The sequence below is a fragment of the Zingiber officinale genome, chromosome 3B (assembly GCF_018446385.1).
Source record: "Zingiber officinale cultivar Zhangliang chromosome 3B, Zo_v1.1, whole genome shotgun sequence".
Lineage (NCBI taxonomy): Eukaryota > Viridiplantae > Streptophyta > Magnoliopsida > Zingiberales > Zingiberaceae > Zingiber > Zingiber officinale.
Genome location: NC_055991.1, coordinates 10760585 through 10776876, shown reverse-complemented (window position 1 = coordinate 10776876; position 16292 = coordinate 10760585). Strand labels below are relative to the sequence as shown.

The window sequence follows — 16292 nt, the reverse complement described above, 5'->3', positions numbered from 1 at the left end:
ATAAGGCCAATGAGTTATTTTTCCCAAAACATATGGATAGTGAACCGAGTTTAATATTTCTCCCGAATTTTTTAATAAGCTTCTAAACACCACGCGTGAGGAATGCGCCAGCGCCGTGTGTTTGTTTCTAGGGATTTCTAGTTCTCGCTGGGCGCCTCGCTGCAACATGGCTCCACCACTAAAAACATCAAGTGTTTGTTATGGTCACGCGTAATACGCATTTTTATCTCCATTGGCTGGCCCATGAAAGTCCGCAACTCGGCAACCAGATAATTGAAAGCCCATTTGGGTAAACTTTGAATCAGTACCCGAAATAAAGTTTCCGATAAAAAAAATTCCCGTGCATCCACGTGTCTGGTATCAAGTGGCCATACTTGCGTTCCTGAAATGATCTTATCAGTCAAGCATCCCCACCGCCTCGCTAGTGTTCTTCAAGGGGTAAAGCAAAATTCAAGGGGTAAAGCAAATCGCGAGCGATCGGAGGTTCAGTTCATGGCCGGCACCGGCATTTGGAGCCCGTTCGCCCTTAAGTGTGCTCCGGCAGCGGTGGCTATTCCGGCGTCGACGCGCCTCTCTTCTGTCGCCCCCACCTTCGCCCTGCATTGGAAATCCCCCATTTCAAGGAGCAGATTGAACCAGAAAACTTCCCCATCTCCGTTCCGAACCCACGCGGTGGTCGACGATGACGAGTGGGGAAAGGAGGCAGGGGCGACCGTGGAGGATCCCCCGGCGGAGGTCCCGGTTGTGCTGAGCGAGGTGGGCAAGCTGAAGCAGAAGCTTAAGGATCTGCTCTACGGCACGGATCGGGGTCTGAAGGCGTCGAGCGAGACGAGGGCGGAGATCGTGGAGCTCATAACGCAGCTGGAGGCCCAAAACCCTACCCCAGCTCCCACCGACGCCCTCGCCCTTCTCAACGGCAAATGGATCCTCGCGTGAGATTCCGTGAAACCGATCTGATCCCTCTTTTTGGGCTCGTGGTCTTCGATCGATCGATTTTGTTCTCATCGATCAACTTGGCACAGGTTTACTACGTTCTCGGGATTGTTCCCGTTGCTGGGGTCGGGGCAGCTGCCGGAGCTGGTGAAGGTAGAAGAGATATCACAGACCATTGATTCGGAGACCTTTACGGTGCAGAATTCGGTGAAGATTTCGGGTCCGCTGGTGACTACCTCCGTCATCACCACGGCCAAGTTCGAAGTTCGAAGCCCCAAGAGAGTTCAGGTTTCATGCCTCAACATTTCCCCCCTAATTCTGCACAATTCTGTATAACAAATTATTTCATCGTCAATCATCCATTTTATGCTATTATTGTCTCCAGATTAAGTTCGAGGAAGGTATTATCGGAACCCCGCAGCTGACAGATGACATCGTATTACCGGACAAGGTAGAGTTCTTGGGGCAGAGCATCGACCTCTCTCCGTTCAACGGCGTCATCAGTTCTATTCAGAGTGCAGCATCCTCCGTGGCCCGATCGATCTCCGGACAACCTCCTCTGAAAATTCCGATAAGCAACACAAATGCCCAGTCTTGGTTGCTAACTACCTACCTTGACGAGGAGCTAAGAATCTCCAGAGGCGACGCCGGCAGTATCTTCGTGCTCACAAAGGAAACCAGCTCACCGGCGGCGGAATGATTTTGAGATCCTTGTGCTCGTACATCGGTGGTAGGTAACTGTATTTAATGGTGCACGAATGACTGTTGGAACTTCATAATGTGCGAACAATATGCTCTGCTTTTCTTTATACAAATCACAGAACATTCGTAGTGCAAATCAAACTACTTGTTCTATTAACCAACGATGATAATAGATTATAGTAATAACATTCAAGGCCCTGGGTTGCCTTGTTGAAGGCTAACCAGATTATAGTACGCTCGTTCCTTTGCGAGCAGCGAAGCATGCGTCCCTTTCTCCACCACCACCCCCTGGTCGAGCACCGCGATGAGGTCACAATTCCTGATGGTGCTCAACCTGTGCGCCACCACCACGCTCGTCCTTCCCACCATCATCCTCTCCAGCGCCTCCTGCACCAACTTCTCCGACTGCCCGTCCAACGCGCTCGTCGCCTCGTCCAGCAGCAGGATCGCCGGGTTCTTCAGGATCGCCCTTGCGATGGCGACCCTCTGTTTCTGACCGCCGGAAAGCTGCGTCCCGCGGTCACCGCAGTAAGTCTCGTACCCGTCCTTGAGCCCGCTGATGAAGTCATGCGCGTTGGCGGCGCGCGCGGCCTCTTCGATCTCCGCCTCGGTGGCGCCGTCTGCGCCGTACGCGATGTTCTCGCGGATGGTGCCGGAGAACAGTGTCGGCTCCTGACCCACCAAACCAATGTGGCGCCTAAGGGACCGGAGGTTGTAGGACTTGATATCCTTCCCGTCGATCTTCACTGTTCCTTTAAGGGGGTCGTAGAATCTTTCGAGCAGGCCGATGATGGTTGACTTCCCGGAGCCGCTCTGTCCGACCAACGCCGTCGACTTGCCCGCCTCGATGTAGAGCGAGAAACCCCTACAAATGACCACGTCAGGTCGCGCCGGGTAAGCGAAATCAACCTTGCAGATGTCGATCTCCCCAGTAAGCTTAGCGATCCGGTGGGCATCCTGGTCGTCGGGCTCGATGAGGGTGTAGCGGTCGAGGACAGCAAAGACGGAGGCGACGGCGTCGGCGCCCTTGGCAAGGTCAGTCGTCATACTGCCGGCATCCGCGATGACCCGGCCGGTGCTCACCAGAATCATGAAGGTCTGGAAGAGGGCCTTCACGCCGAGGTGGCCTTGGTCGACGAGCTTGCCGCCGTACCAGAAATCGAGCGCCCAGATGCAAATCGAGAGGCCATTGGATAGCGAGAGGCCGGCACCAGCGAACCACGACTGGCGTATGCTTTCCCGGCGGGGTCCTTGCTGGGCCACGTTGAACATGCGGAGGATGCGCCCCTGCGATGAGAAAGCAGTGATCGTGCGGAGGTTGCCTACGGCCTCCGATGCGAGCTTGCTGCTCGCCGCCTGGGACTTGATGGCTTTCGCCGACAGCCGCTTGAGGAGGACGCGGCGGGCGTAGAAGCACATGATGATGATGGGTTGAACTGCGATCATGACGACGGCCAGCCTCCATGCGATCACCAGCCCCATGGTGCAGGCAATGACGACCGCCGAAGTCGTCTGGATCAGCAAAGCCATTCTATCACCCACCAACGATCGCACGACATTTGCGTCGTTGGCGAAGCGAGCGCAAACGGCGCCGGTGGCGTTCTCGTCTTCGTCGAACCAACCGACTTCGAAAGTCAAGATCTTCGAGAGCATGCTCATCCTCACCCGCTTGGTGAGGTACTCCCCCATGGCGCCGAAGTTGTAATGCTGCCCGACGTTGACGATGAACGACAACACCGTTAGGGAGAGGAAGATAAAGGCGTAGGTCCTCGTCCTCGACTTGATCTCGTCGTGATCACTCGAGAAGAAGACGGCGATCATATTTCCCATGCAGAACGCATACAACGGTTGGATCGCACCAAACACTATCGCGCTGATGCTCCCCAAAACCGCTTGCCTCCACTCCGGGGAATTCAGCCTCAACAGCCGCCGGAACGACGGCACTGGGAGCTTCGCGGCCTTCACCGACGACGACTCTCCGACGTGATCGTCACCGTCGTCGCCGCCTAGCGACTTCGAAGAGCTGGTCCTGCTGGCAGCTGAAACCCGGCGCCGGCTGATGCTGCCGCTGCTCACATGGGAAGACGTCACTGCAGCGCCCGCTACTTGATCACTTCTGCTCTCTCTTGCCGCATGCTGCAAGCGGATGAGTGAGGAATAGAGACCGTCTTGGTCGGCGATGAGGGCGTCGTGGGAGCCCATCTCCATGACCCGGCCATCTTGAACGACGGTGATGACGTCGGCATTTTGGATGGTGGAAAGGCGATGGGCGATGACGATGGTCGTCCGCCCGACGGACGCCAAGTCGAGTGCTTCTTGCACTACTCGCTCCGACTCGGTGTCCAACGCACTAGTGGCCTCGTCGAGGAGAAGGATCTTAGGCGACTTCAGCACTGCCCTGGCGATGGCTATCCGCTGCTTCTGACCTCCCGACATCTGCACCCCTCTTTCTCCCACCTGAAATCAGAATGTTGGCATTTTACAAATCTAACAAGAACAATTACAACTTACACCTGGAATTCTCGATTTTTATACCTCTGTGTCATATCCCCGAGGAAGCTGAGAGATGAAGTTGTGAGCATTGGCAGCCTTGGCAGCCGCCACCACCTCCTCCATAGTCGCGTCTTCCTTTCCAAAAATGATGTTCTCCTTGATGGACGTTGCAAACAAAGCAGGCTCTTGGCTCACCAAACCCATCTGCGACCTCAGCCACTTCAGCTTCAAACTCCTGATGTCCACTCCGTCCAGAAAAATCCCTCCCCCGAGAGGGTCGTAGAACCTCTCCAGTAACGCGATCACCGTCGACTTTCCAGAACCGCTGCTGCCCACCAGCGCAACTGTTCGCCCGGCAGGCACCTGTAGATTGAAGCCCCTCAGTATCAAGCTCTCCGGCCGAGACGGGTACGCGAATTCCACTCCCTTGAATTCCACATTTCCAGATACGGAATCTAAGACGTCGCCCTCCTCGTTCTCCGTATCGATTTTCGGCACTCGCTGGATCACCTCCATGATGCGCTCCCCGGCGGAGCTCGCCTCGGAGAAGTATTTCACATTGGAAAGCCCTGACCCCAACGCCCTGTATTTTGGAAGCAGCAGTCATTTAATCGAACACGAGGAATGCAGCTTAGTGAACAGAGTAATTAAAATGAGTCGGATGCGATGATTACAGGCCGCCGATGATGATGCAGGCTCCGACGGCGAAGACTGTGCCTCCCTTTGCGCCATGGTACATGATTTGGCGGCCGCCGTACCAGATCATGAAGGACCATATGGCGAAGGTGACGGCGTTGCTGCCGATGGCCATGCCCTTGGCGAGGCCTTGCTTCAAGCCGAGCTTGACCGAGTGGTCGAGCGCGGAGGAGAAATTGGCGATGGTGCGTTCCTCTGCGACGAAGGAGTAGACGGTGCGGATGGAGGAGACGGACTGCTCCACCACCGTGCCGGCCTTGTTATACTCCTCCCGGATCTTGCGCGCGAGGCCCATGAGGTATCGCCCGTACATGAGACCCGGGATGATGAGGAGCACCACCGCCGGGAACGCCACCAGGGCCAGCCTCCACATCAACACGAACGCCGTCACGTAACTCCCGACGAATGTCGACGCGTTCATTACGAAATTAGGCACCTGCAATTGATCGAGTAATAAATTAGAAAGTCAACGCACGTTGGCTAAATTTGAAGAAATATCATTACTACGTACCTTCTCGCTGAGAACATCTTGTACCACAAGGCTGTCGCTGGAGACGCCGGTGATGACCTCGGTGCCGGAGCCGGCGTTGAGGTCGAAGTATTCGATATCCTGTCGCATTACGGCTCTCAGGTACCTCTGTCGCATCCTCGCCGCTTGTCGCTCGCCGGTCCTCGTCCAACAATATCCCTCTGCAACAAATTACAATCAAACTATTAATCTAAAATTGGATTGAAATCCCAGCCCGAAGAAAACAATTACCAAGGAAAGAAGCCACGAAGCTTCCGCACGCCAAGTAGATCAACTTAAGCGCGCCCTGCATGCACCGAATTAATACAGTCAGCAACGACTTTACGATCTGAAGGCAAGAGAATTACGTACGGTAATTACGGATGCTCACCTCGTTGATGGTGCCGGCGAAATCGGAGACGGACGCAGGGCCATTGCCGAAGTTGTTGAAGATGGTGCTCGTCAGGTAAAGCATCAGCGGCAGCGTCACGCCGTCGCCGACGGCGCCGACAAAGCCGAGGGTCATCAACGCTACGTCGATCGCGTCGGCGTGCATGAAGATGGTCGAGAAGGAGGAAAAGAAGGACGGGTGAGCCGCCGCCGTAGAGCTCCCGCTCTTTCTCCCCATATCCGATGATCCCCACGTACTCGATCTACTGATCTACACACATGGAGATGAGATATGTATGCATATATATATCTGTTAAGAGGAGTGGAGGACTTTGGGAAGAATGATTATCTCTCCGAATCTTAAAGACACGTATAAGAACTGAACGGACGTTAAAGCATAGAATACGGGGAGAAATCACCCGACGATCGGTGCAAGTTTGTGGACAGGTTCGATTTCGTTGTAAGACCACCTGGATGTCGTCATTCATGACGATTGAGTGAGAGAGCGAGAGTTATGATGAGAGAGGAAATGATTCTACAGCTAATCTCTAGTTACGGTCATGCATGACGTCGATAGCACAATTTGGTTTATTTCGACGTATGATCTAACGCTGACTCCGCAGCAGCAAGATCGGGCACGCTAATTGTATGCCAATTTTAACCGTTAAAAATTCATTAAAGAAAAAGGAATGAAATTTATAATTGATTCGCCGACAATCTGATATGCGTTTTGCATCTTTCTAGAAACCTGTTAAAGATAGTATAATTTTATTGTTTCGCTGCGTTAAGAAAGTTATTATTTGCAGATTTAACAGATTGACAGTAAACAATATAGGTATATTTGGTATGGCATTACGGTCGTTGTGGTAATAAAAAAAATCTCAATGTTTTACATTTTTAATCGGAAATTCTGATCATTTTGAAAATTTCAATTTTCTCTCCTAAGTTAGGAATCTCATTTTTTAAGGTATTAATTTAGATAGATGGTCAGAATAAAAAAAAAATCTGAAACTGAATAAATCGACTAATCCGAATAACTCACTGGTCTGATTTTAAACAAAATTTTATTATTTTTTTTATAATTCTTAATTTTTATCTTAATATTTCATTATTCTTATATAAAGTTATTAGTCAAGGTTGATCAAGTTAGTTAAGATTGGATTGACTCGAGCTTAAATTTTGATGTTTGATAATATGTGAGAGAAAAGTCAAGTAGTCAATGGAGGACTAAATACTTGTCTAAAAAATCTTAATTGAATCTGAATAAACCGACTAATTTGAATAACTTGAATGGTCTGATTTTAATCAAACTTTTTATTATTATTATTTTTATAATTCTTAATTTTTATCTTAATACTTCATTATTCTTATATAAAAAAAGGTAGATCCGCTACCTTAGCGGCCCCCTAGTGCCGGCTTCATTATTCTTATATAAAGCTTTTGGTCAAGGTTGATCAAGTTAAGATTGGATTGACTCAAATTTAAATTTCGATGTTTGACAATATGTGAGAGAAAAGTCAAATAGTCAATGAAGGACTGAATACTTGTCTTGGAAATTTTAACTGAAGGTTAGATAACGGGAAGTTCTAGTTGGACTAGGTGATGGAAGACCTAGTTAAAAATTAGACAATGAAAATCCTAACGAATCAAGGTAGTTAAAGATTTAGCTAGAAATTATATAATAGAAATCCTAATGAGATTAAATGATAGAAGATTTAGTTGGAAATTAGACGATGAAAATCTTAATAGGTTTTCTTAGATTTTTTTTTTCACCTTGTAATTTTTTATTTTACTTTTGAAGCACATTTCAAATTCAATTTAGGAAACGTGGAGCGAAAGAATAGACTGTCTTTTGTCAATTAATAATTGGTAACGTGGAGCCAAAGAATATACTGTCTTTTGTCAATTTCAGAAACGTTGACCCAAAGAATAGATTTTCTTTTGTTAATTTTAGAAACGTGGAGAGAAAGAATAAGACTGTCGTGAGTCTACCGGATTCTGCTTGTTCTTATCACTTCGCGCACGTTGTGATGAGACCTATACCTAAACAAACTACTCATCACTTTCGCATGCCCTAATTGTCATTCAAAAGTCAAAACTATTTTTTATTTATTTATGAAAAAAACATGGACTCGTTTTCCTAAAATGTTTTTGTCATCGTTGATTAAACTTCTTTATTTTTTTTATAAAAAAAAGTAATCATTTTTTATTATCAAAATGAATAAAGACATTATTCAATTTACTATTTTGACTTATTTTATCATTTAATTAATAAAAGGTCGTCAAGGTGGTTATTAAGGTGTTTTAGGTAATCTGCTATAGCGTTTATTTTTTTCCACTTTTTTTCTTGTCTTTTTATTTTCTTTCCCTTTCTTATGGATTTCTTTTTCCTCTTAAATTCTTTTCCATCATCTCCTTCCTTTTTCATTTTAAATTCTTTAGCTTTATTTTTTTTTTGGTAAAGTTCGGATTGACTAATGTTTGAATTTAAATATGTAATTAAAATTAATATAAAAGAAATGTCTAAGTGAGTCAAAAGTTAAATGAACACTTGGTGACCGAAAGTCTAATAGAAAAGTTGACAAGAGGAAAGTCCAAATGACTCAAAAGTAAATCGGGCACTTAGTAATTGAAAGTCTAATTGGAAGATCAGTAAGAGGAAAATTCAATCAGGTTAAAAGTTGATTGGATACTTAGTGATTGAAAGTCCAACAAAAAGGTTGGTAAGATGAAATCCAAGTAGGTCAAGGAAGACCGAACACTTTGTGAAGAAGTCACTTGGTTAGGACAAGTAGAAAGCTAGAGGGTTAATAGCTTCGATTACTTCTTTGAACTTGATTGGCAACGAAAAACTCGATGCAATGCTAACGTCTTCATTTTACTTTATCTCCACATCCTTAAGGTGACTAATTCAAAGGTCCGACTCTTATGACTTCATCCAATATAAAATCTCTCTTTCTTGGAAATTTTCTAGAGGCGGAGAAGCCTAGTATAAGTTGTTCTCACAAGAACAAAATACAAGCAACACCATGTTAGGATCGATGAAATTTAGATATCTCTACAATGGTACGATATCTTTCACTTTAAGCCCAAGCTCTCATAGTTTTATTTTTGAGTTTTAATCTAACAACTTCATATCAATCAAAATATCTTTCCTTTATAAGTGTATGATTTTTTCCATATGTTTTTAATGTGGGGGCTGTGTTTGTAACCTTATAATCCTAATAATCCTCCATTCAAACAAAGGACTATGTAGGACCGTAAAGAGCCAGAGGGAGGGAGGGGGGGGGGGGGGGGGGGGGGGGGGGAATAGCGTGAGTCACTTTTTTCTAAAATGAAAGAATGTAACGAAAAATAAAAAGAGAAAAGCAATCACTAACACAAGTTAGTTTTACTTGATTTAGAACTTTTAACGACTCCTACTCCAAGGTCCACATTTAGTAAGTGCTTTTGGTAGGAAATTCACTATGAGCTCTAATCGTGTTTGAAAGCGGAGAAGATGATAGGTTGGGAATGTGATTCTATGGTTGACTAGAAGTAGACTCCTCGTTGTCCTGCAAAACTAGGAGCGTTAATGCCTGGCTGGGAAGAGGTTTCCGACGTTGATCATCCGACGCTTAAGTCAGTCCTTCACTCTGTGGAGAAAAATAGTAGGAAACTGTAGCTAGAGTGTGTAGAAAATAAAGTTGCACATATCTCAACCTGTGGATGAGAACCCTTTTATAATGTCACTATAGCGTTTGTGCACTCATTTCAGTATACGCACATTTTTCCAAGCATCTTAGGAAAAGACAAGTCAAAAAGTATCTCGGACACTTTTCCTTAAACGGGCATACAAATCTCTGATGTGATAGGCTGGAAGCTTCTAAAGTATGATTTGCCTATCAGACATGCTCTGTTGTCAGTGACATAAACCTCCAAAAGGGTACAATGAGATATATAGGTGGGGTCCTCCTTTGGGTCGACTGGATGTTGTTCAATTAGGATGTCCTCGCTCGGTCGTGCTGAACAGAGTTGTCTTCCTTCACTCAGCTTTTCTATTGTTGAAGGGTTGCATTTCATCAGACTGGCCATGACATTCGGTCGGGGGCCGGGGCAATGGCCCAGGGGGTTTACAGCTTGTCTCTTCACCGTAGTCGCAGGTTCTTCACAGACAGCCACCTAAATAGTCATGCCCGACCAGCCTTGGGGTCCGTTCGACCCACTACACTCGATCGGTGGACCTAGGCTGTGACTGTCTTGACTTCGACCTCCACATCAACCATTCTTCCCTGCTTTGACCCATCTTCGGTGGGGTCCCTCTTCATTACCGTATCACAAGTCTTTCCCTCAAGTCTAATAGAAGGAGGATGCAAGTCCGACTGACTGGATGGTTAGTATGTTCTACAACTCTTCTTCTCGATCGGGTGTTCTAGGGTTTAGAGCCACCACTCTGAGCTAACACGGACAACACTCAGCCATTTTTTAATTTCTTTCTGATCATTCTCCTGATCGGCTATTCAAACTTTAAGGTTGATGCCGCTCAGATCTAACATGGCCAACACTTAGCCATTTTTAAACTTCCTTCTGATATCTTTTCCGAGCAATCACCCCCATTTAGTGCCTTTTAATTACCGCTGATGTCACCCTAATTTCTTGGAAACCGTTTAAATCTCTAACCATTAATGCAAAGCACGCTTGGTTATGCCTTTTAATCATGTACTCCCCTTCCTCATTAATGCCATCCATAATCGAATGTCACGTATCACGATCCTTTGCCGCTGCATGTGTGATGTGATGATTGTCTTTTCGAATTCAACGACCAAGATTAAGCCTCGTTTTCCAAACCTCTTGATCGGACGGTTAGTGGCGATTGTCAACTGGGTTTCTTTCTTCTTCGTATCTGCATCTTCATCTTCTTTGCGTTCGCTTTCTCGCTTTTTCCTCTTTGTTCTCTGCCGACGATTCCTCCTCCTCAGTAAGTTCCTCTCTCCTCCTTTTAATCTCTGCTTTTCATCCCCTTTTTCATGGCGCATTCTCCTTCCCCACCCCTGGCTATCCCTGGGCTATGGTACACCTCCATCGAATCCGATTTTAATGGTGATAAGGTAGATCAAATGAAAATGACCTACCACATTCCCGACGATTACCAAATCACCATCCCTTCTACCTATGCTCATCCCCATACGCCCCTAGACCGCTTTCTTCCATTCTTCAAAGATCAATTCTATGATGGTCTACGATTTCATATCCATCACTTCTTTTTTGAAGTCTGTAGGTATTTCCACATCCCCTTGCACCAGTTTGCCCTGAACTCCTTTAGATTACTATGTGGGGTTGTTGTACCATTTTGCCTGTACGGAATTCCTCTCTTACATCGTGTTTTCCACTATTTTTATTATCCAAAACTATTTGAGCCGAGCACTTTTTTTCCATGCCCGGGTGGGCACTGTCTACCTCGATAAGATGCCCTCACTGATAAGGGCTGGAAGGACTATTACTTTTATGTTCGACTTCCTGACCGATCCACCTTCTCAACTAGTTGGAAAATGGAGTTTCCAAAGTCCCCTACGCTGACAAAATATCTATGGGAGCTAATCTACCTCGTTTTTAATTCTAACTTATTTCTTTTTTTTTGCTTTACAACCTAAGTCATGCTCAAGTCATTGTTAAGCGGCTCCAGAAAATTAATTGATGCAGAAATCAACACAAAGGGGGCGACCAAGCTAGAGAGCCATGGGTGCTTCGGGCGAACATTCAGAAGAGCAGACCGGAGAAGCAAGCCGAGAGGTGGCAAGCGACGTCGTGGTTGCCACTAGTGAGCTTCCACCCGCCCGACCTTCCATGGTCCTAGAGCTCGTTCCTTTCGAATTGGCTACCTTTGGTGAGCCATTGATCCAACGCCAACACTAAGAAAAACTCTGGTCAGAGGCTTCTTCCTTCTCGGAGGCCTCTATTCTGTAAATGTCCGCGACTGTGTCCACACCTCGTCCTCCCTCCGAGCGGGGCCAGAGTTCTTCCTCTGCTATCCTTGAAAGGACGGCTGGTCTGCCAACACCACCATTGTCTGATCAAACTCCTTGCTTGTCCGAGCTACCAGCGGGGACAATGATAGCACAACTATTTCCTACCTACCGCCACCGCCGACGGACCTAGTGGCCCCTACTTCAATTATCCATTCCTCCCCCATGTCCAAGTCCAAGGGCAAAGCTAGTTCAGAGCCTTCGGATCTGAGTAGCCGTAGGCATATTATGGCCATCCTCAAACTACCCACAGATGACTGGCGCCATCCGGACGACGCGGAGCCGCACTCCCATGAACATCAAATTAGGATACAAGGCCCCCTAGCCTAGACTTGGGCAGATGCTAGGGCCAGGGCAACGACTATTCTGCCTAGGGAGCTTGTTGATAGTTTTAGTCAGAAATTTACTGGGGTAAGCTCTTCTGCGATTTTTCATTCATTTTTCTCGATCGGCCATAACTGACCTTTTTTATTTGCAGTTCTGGGTGGAAAGTTTGGCCATGTGTCAAAGACTGACCTTCCTTGAACATGAAAATAGGTAGCTACAAGCTCCGACCGGGGAGTCAAGTGCCTCACGGGCCATGGTCGATAAGCTTACTACTGAGGTGGCTTAGCTAAAAGAAGACCTGGAGAAGACCTCCAAACAGCTGCTTGGGTCCGAGCTAGCGCTGACGCTTGAGAAGAATAAGAATCACGATCAGACCCTCTAGCTCGACGGTTGACCAAGCAAGCTCATAATTTTGACACCAAGATCAACTCAGTGAATGCCAAGAAGCTCAGGGCTATTGAGGACTTGGAGATAAAGAACAAAGAAACTCAGGTTTTGGCCAAAAAGTTGGAGGAGGCAAAAAACACATGAGCCGCAGAGCAGGTCGGCCGCTCGGCCGAACAAGCGAGCCACAAAATCTAGCTCAGCGAGTTCAAAAGAATAGTTGATGAAAAAGATGCCAAGCTGCAAGTCCTGAAGGCTGAACTAGCCAAATTTAAATAAGAGCTCACCCGGCTTGAAATCTACAAGGTGGAGTATCTCCGCTCTAGGGATTTCAACCAAATGCTGATGGATCGGATCATTCCCTTGTTCAGGTATAACATTGAGGGGACTATTCAACAGCTTAAGGAAGGTGACTATCTTGCAACGAAAGTCCCAGCGACATTCATTAAGAGGGATAAAATCATGGAGACGCTCCTTGAAGACGTAGTCACCAATCTAGCCTAGAACATAGACTAAGCTTGTATCAACTCCTTGCACCCGTTATGCTTTTTATGTAAAAATTTACCAAGTTCAGCTCAATGGACTTTCATTCCGCTTTCTCGATTCCTCGATCTATAGATGCGCTAATTTAAACCTTGCTAGCTTGCTTATAGTATTTGAGGCTTAGTTTTTTCGGTCTACACAAGTAATATAGGGTGCGAGAGCGAAGCCTGCTCAAATCTTGCCTAAACGGCGTGATATTTTGAGATACTTGGCGTGAGCGCTTAGCTCCTTTATAACTTTTCTAAACGGGTTGAGAATCTTTGACACTTAGCGCGAGGGTTTTGATTGCTTATAACTTAGCCGAATAACTTAAGAGTTTGGAGGCGTGAGAGCTCAACTCACTTATAACTCGTCCTAATGGATTGAGAGTCTTTGACACTTAGCGCTAGGGCTTTGCTTGCTTATAAATTGTCCGAACGACTCAAGAGTCTGGACGCATGAGAGCTCAGTTCACTTATAACTCGCCTGAACGGGTCAAGAGTCTTTGACACAGTGTGAGGGCTTTGCTCACTTATAACTTGGCGTGAGAGCTCAGCTCGCTTATAACTCTCCCGAACGGGTAGAGAGTCTTTGACACTTAGCGGAAGGGCTTTGCTCACTTATAACTTGGTCGAACGGCTCAAGAGTCTGGAGGTATGAGAGCTCAGCTCACTTATAACTCGCCCAAATAGGTCAAGAGTCTTTGACACTTAGCGTGAGGGCTTTGCTCGCTTATAATTTTACCGAACAACTTAAGAGTCTGGAGGCGTGAGAGCTCATCTTACTTATAACTCGTCCAAATGGGTAGAGAATCTTGATACTTAGCGCGAGAGCTTTACTCGTTTATAACTTGGCCGAATAGTTCAAGATTCTAGAGGCATGAGAGCTCAACTCACTTATAACTCGTCCGAACGGGTCGAGAGTCTAACACTTAGCGCGAGGGCTTTGCTTGCTTATAACTTGATCAAATTGTTCAAGAGTCTGGAGATGTGATATCTTAGCTCACTTATAACTCGCTTGAACGGGTCGAGAGTTTTTAACACTTAGCGTGAGGACTTTGCTCACTTATAACTTAGCTGAACGACTCAAGAGTCTGGAGGCGTGAGAACTCAGCTCACTTATTACTCGCCCGAATGGATCAAGAGTCTTTGACACTTAGCATGAGGACTTTGCTCGCTTATAACTTGGTCGAATGACTCAAGAGTCTGGAGGTGTGAGAGCTCAGCTCACTTATAATTCACTTGAATAGGTTGAGAGTCTTTGACGCTTAACACGAGGACTTTGCTCGGTTATAACTTAGCCAAACGACTCCAGAGTCTAGAGGCGTGAAAGCTCAGCTCACTTATAACTTGGCCGAACAGGTTGAGATCTTTGACACTTAGCGCGAGGGCTTTTCTTGATTATAACTTGGCCGAACTGCTCAAGAGTCTGGAGGCGTGAAAGCTCAGCTTACTTATAACTCGTCCGAATGGGTTGAGAGTCTTTGACACTTAACATGAGGGCCTTGCTCGCTTATAACTTGGCCGAATGACTCAAGAGTTTGGAGCACTTATTAATTTTCCATTCAAATTTTCCTGCATTCATAGAACAAATATTTTTATAATTTACATGAATTCAATCATAAGCTTACTACCCGACCTGGTAGGGCTGAAGATGGTTTGGGCTCCAAGATCGTTCCAAGTTCCTCCCATTTTCATTTTGTAAATAATAAGATCCTGAGCTGAGCTTTAGGATCACTTTATATGGTCCTCCCCAAGGGGCTTCTAACTTGCTGACGTCGCTGACCGACTTGCCTCTCTTCTAGACTAAGTTGCCAACCTGGAAAGATTTGGGAATCATCCTTCTGTTGTAGTTCTGCTTCATCCTCTGTTGATACGTTATTAGTCGAACGACTACTTATCCCTTATTTCGTCTATCAAGTATAATTCCATAAGGCGTCGCTTGGGATTTTTTTTTTATCATAGAGCTATATCTGATTAGACTCCACACTTATCTCGACCGGTACCACTGGTCCACTGCTTCCCCCTCTGTATACTAAATGAAACGGGGTTTTGCCGGCAGCTTCTCTAGGCATGGTGCGGTAGGCCCACAACATGTTTGGTAGTTCATCCACCCACCTTCCTCCAACGTGGTTGAGTCAAGCTCTGAGTCTTCTGTGGATTTCTCTATTGGTGACTTCTGTCTAGCCGTTGCTTTCGGGATAGGCTACTGAAGTGAAGGCCTAACATAGTACCATAGCTGTCACACCACTCTCTTAACGTTCATCCTTGAAATTGCCTTCCATTGTCAAAGATGAGCTTGTGAGGGACGCTGAACTGACATAAACTATTTTTCCATAAAAAATTAATAACCATCTGCTCAGTTATCTTGGCGAGCGGTTCTGCCTCTACCCAAGTCCAACAACTTGAGGAAGAAAATTTTAATTTGAAAAGTCAAGTCAAAGGACTTAAGGACATGTTGGAATGGTTCACCTGGGGTTCCAAGAACCTTGATCTGATTCTTAGAAATAAAGGGTCGTATACAATCAAACCGAACTTGGGTACAAGGCCAGACATTGATTCAAATCTTACTTGTCTTTAGTGAATCGATCAACTAAGAACCTAGTCTAAGTATGGGTCCCCAAGTCTAACCTGACTAATCAAGTTGGATTTGATCAATATTGGATACCCAAGGATCAAATCCATTAACTTGATAAACCTGATCGAGACTATGATCTATGGGGAACCAATAGAAAGACCATCTTTATTAATAAATCTGATTGATGCTTGATTTACTGCTTTTCCTTATACATGTTTAGATTAGGATAGATAAGGATTTAGGTTTAATCGACACTTGTTTAGTTAGACCAAGGATTCTTAAAAAGAAAATTAAACATTTAATTTCTTTAAAAGACTATGTCTAGGCGTGGTTGTTGCTCCAATATCCAAGAAGGCCTAGGCCTCGTCATAGCCTAGAAGTCAATTATTGAAATAAATGTTTAATTGACTAACTGTTAAACCTTAGTCCAACTTAAATATAAATCAATCCTTAGATTTTAATCTAAATTGAATATTAAATTAACCATTTCACAAAACCTATAAGGTTTTCTGATTGAAAATCTAGAAAGGGTGAGATTAATTTAGGTTTAATTTGAGAATTAGTCTAACCTAATTCAAATCAATCAAATTCAAAATTAATTTTAAAATCTTAATTAATTTCAAAATATTAATTATTTTTTAAAAAAAAACTTACTTATTTTCAAATGTTAATTTTAAAATCTTAAGTATTTTCAAATGTTAATTTCAAAAATCTTAATGTTAATTTTAAAATCTTAATTGTTTTCAAAAATATTAATT

The 16292-nt window shown here is 45.4% G+C and overlaps 2 protein-coding genes across 2 annotated transcripts; one reads left to right on the top strand and one right to left on the bottom strand.

The window, feature by feature from the left end:
• Positions 1–372: 372 nt before the first annotated feature.
• Positions 373–1869, top strand: LOC122055886 (probable plastid-lipid-associated protein 2, chloroplastic). Its single transcript, XM_042617565.1, has 3 exons — positions 373–932; positions 1023–1221; positions 1319–1869. Exons 1-3 carry the CDS (start codon positions 388–390, stop codon positions 1631–1633), a joined length of 1059 nt encoding a protein of 352 aa, XP_042473499.1. The 5' UTR covers positions 373–387; the 3' UTR covers positions 1634–1869.
• Positions 1825–6014, bottom strand: LOC122055885 (putative multidrug resistance protein). Its single transcript, XM_042617564.1, has 6 exons — positions 5724–6014; positions 5585–5639; positions 5336–5514; positions 4803–5260; positions 4171–4711; positions 1825–4092 (listed from the first exon to the last, which is right to left on the bottom strand). The coding sequence occupies exons 1-6, from the start codon at positions 5958–5960 to the stop codon at positions 1825–1827; spliced, it is 3738 nt and encodes a 1245-aa protein (XP_042473498.1). The 5' UTR covers positions 5961–6014.
• Between the last annotated feature and the right edge of the window lie 10278 nt (positions 6015–16292).

What these genes read in the sequence shown, in the direction of transcription:
- LOC122055886 (XM_042617565.1), top strand. Translation starts at nt 388, where the DNA reads ATGATCTTATCAGTCAAGCATCCCCACCGCCTCGCTAGTGTTCTTCAA. An exon ending in AACGGCAAATGGATCCTCGC is followed by an intron (nt 933 to 1,022) that starts GTGAGATTCCGT and finishes AACTTGGCACAG; the next exon opens with GTTTACTACGTTCTCGGGAT. An exon ending in GAAGCCCCAAGAGAGTTCAG is followed by an intron (nt 1,222 to 1,318) that starts GTTTCATGCCTC and finishes TATTGTCTCCAG; the next exon opens with ATTAAGTTCGAGGAAGGTAT.
- LOC122055885 (XM_042617564.1), bottom strand. Translation starts at nt 5,960, where the DNA reads ATGGGGAGAAAGAGCGGGAGCTCTACGGCGGCGGCTCACCCGTCCTTC. An exon ending in TCGCCGGCACCATCAACGAG is followed by an intron (nt 5,640 to 5,723) that starts GTGAGCATCCGT and finishes CGGTGCATGCAG; the next exon opens with GGCGCGCTTAAGTTGATCTA. An exon ending in CTCGGGGATATGACACAGAG is followed by an intron (nt 4,093 to 4,170) that starts GTATAAAAATCG and finishes TTCTGATTTCAG; the next exon opens with GTGGGAGAAAGAGGGGTGCA.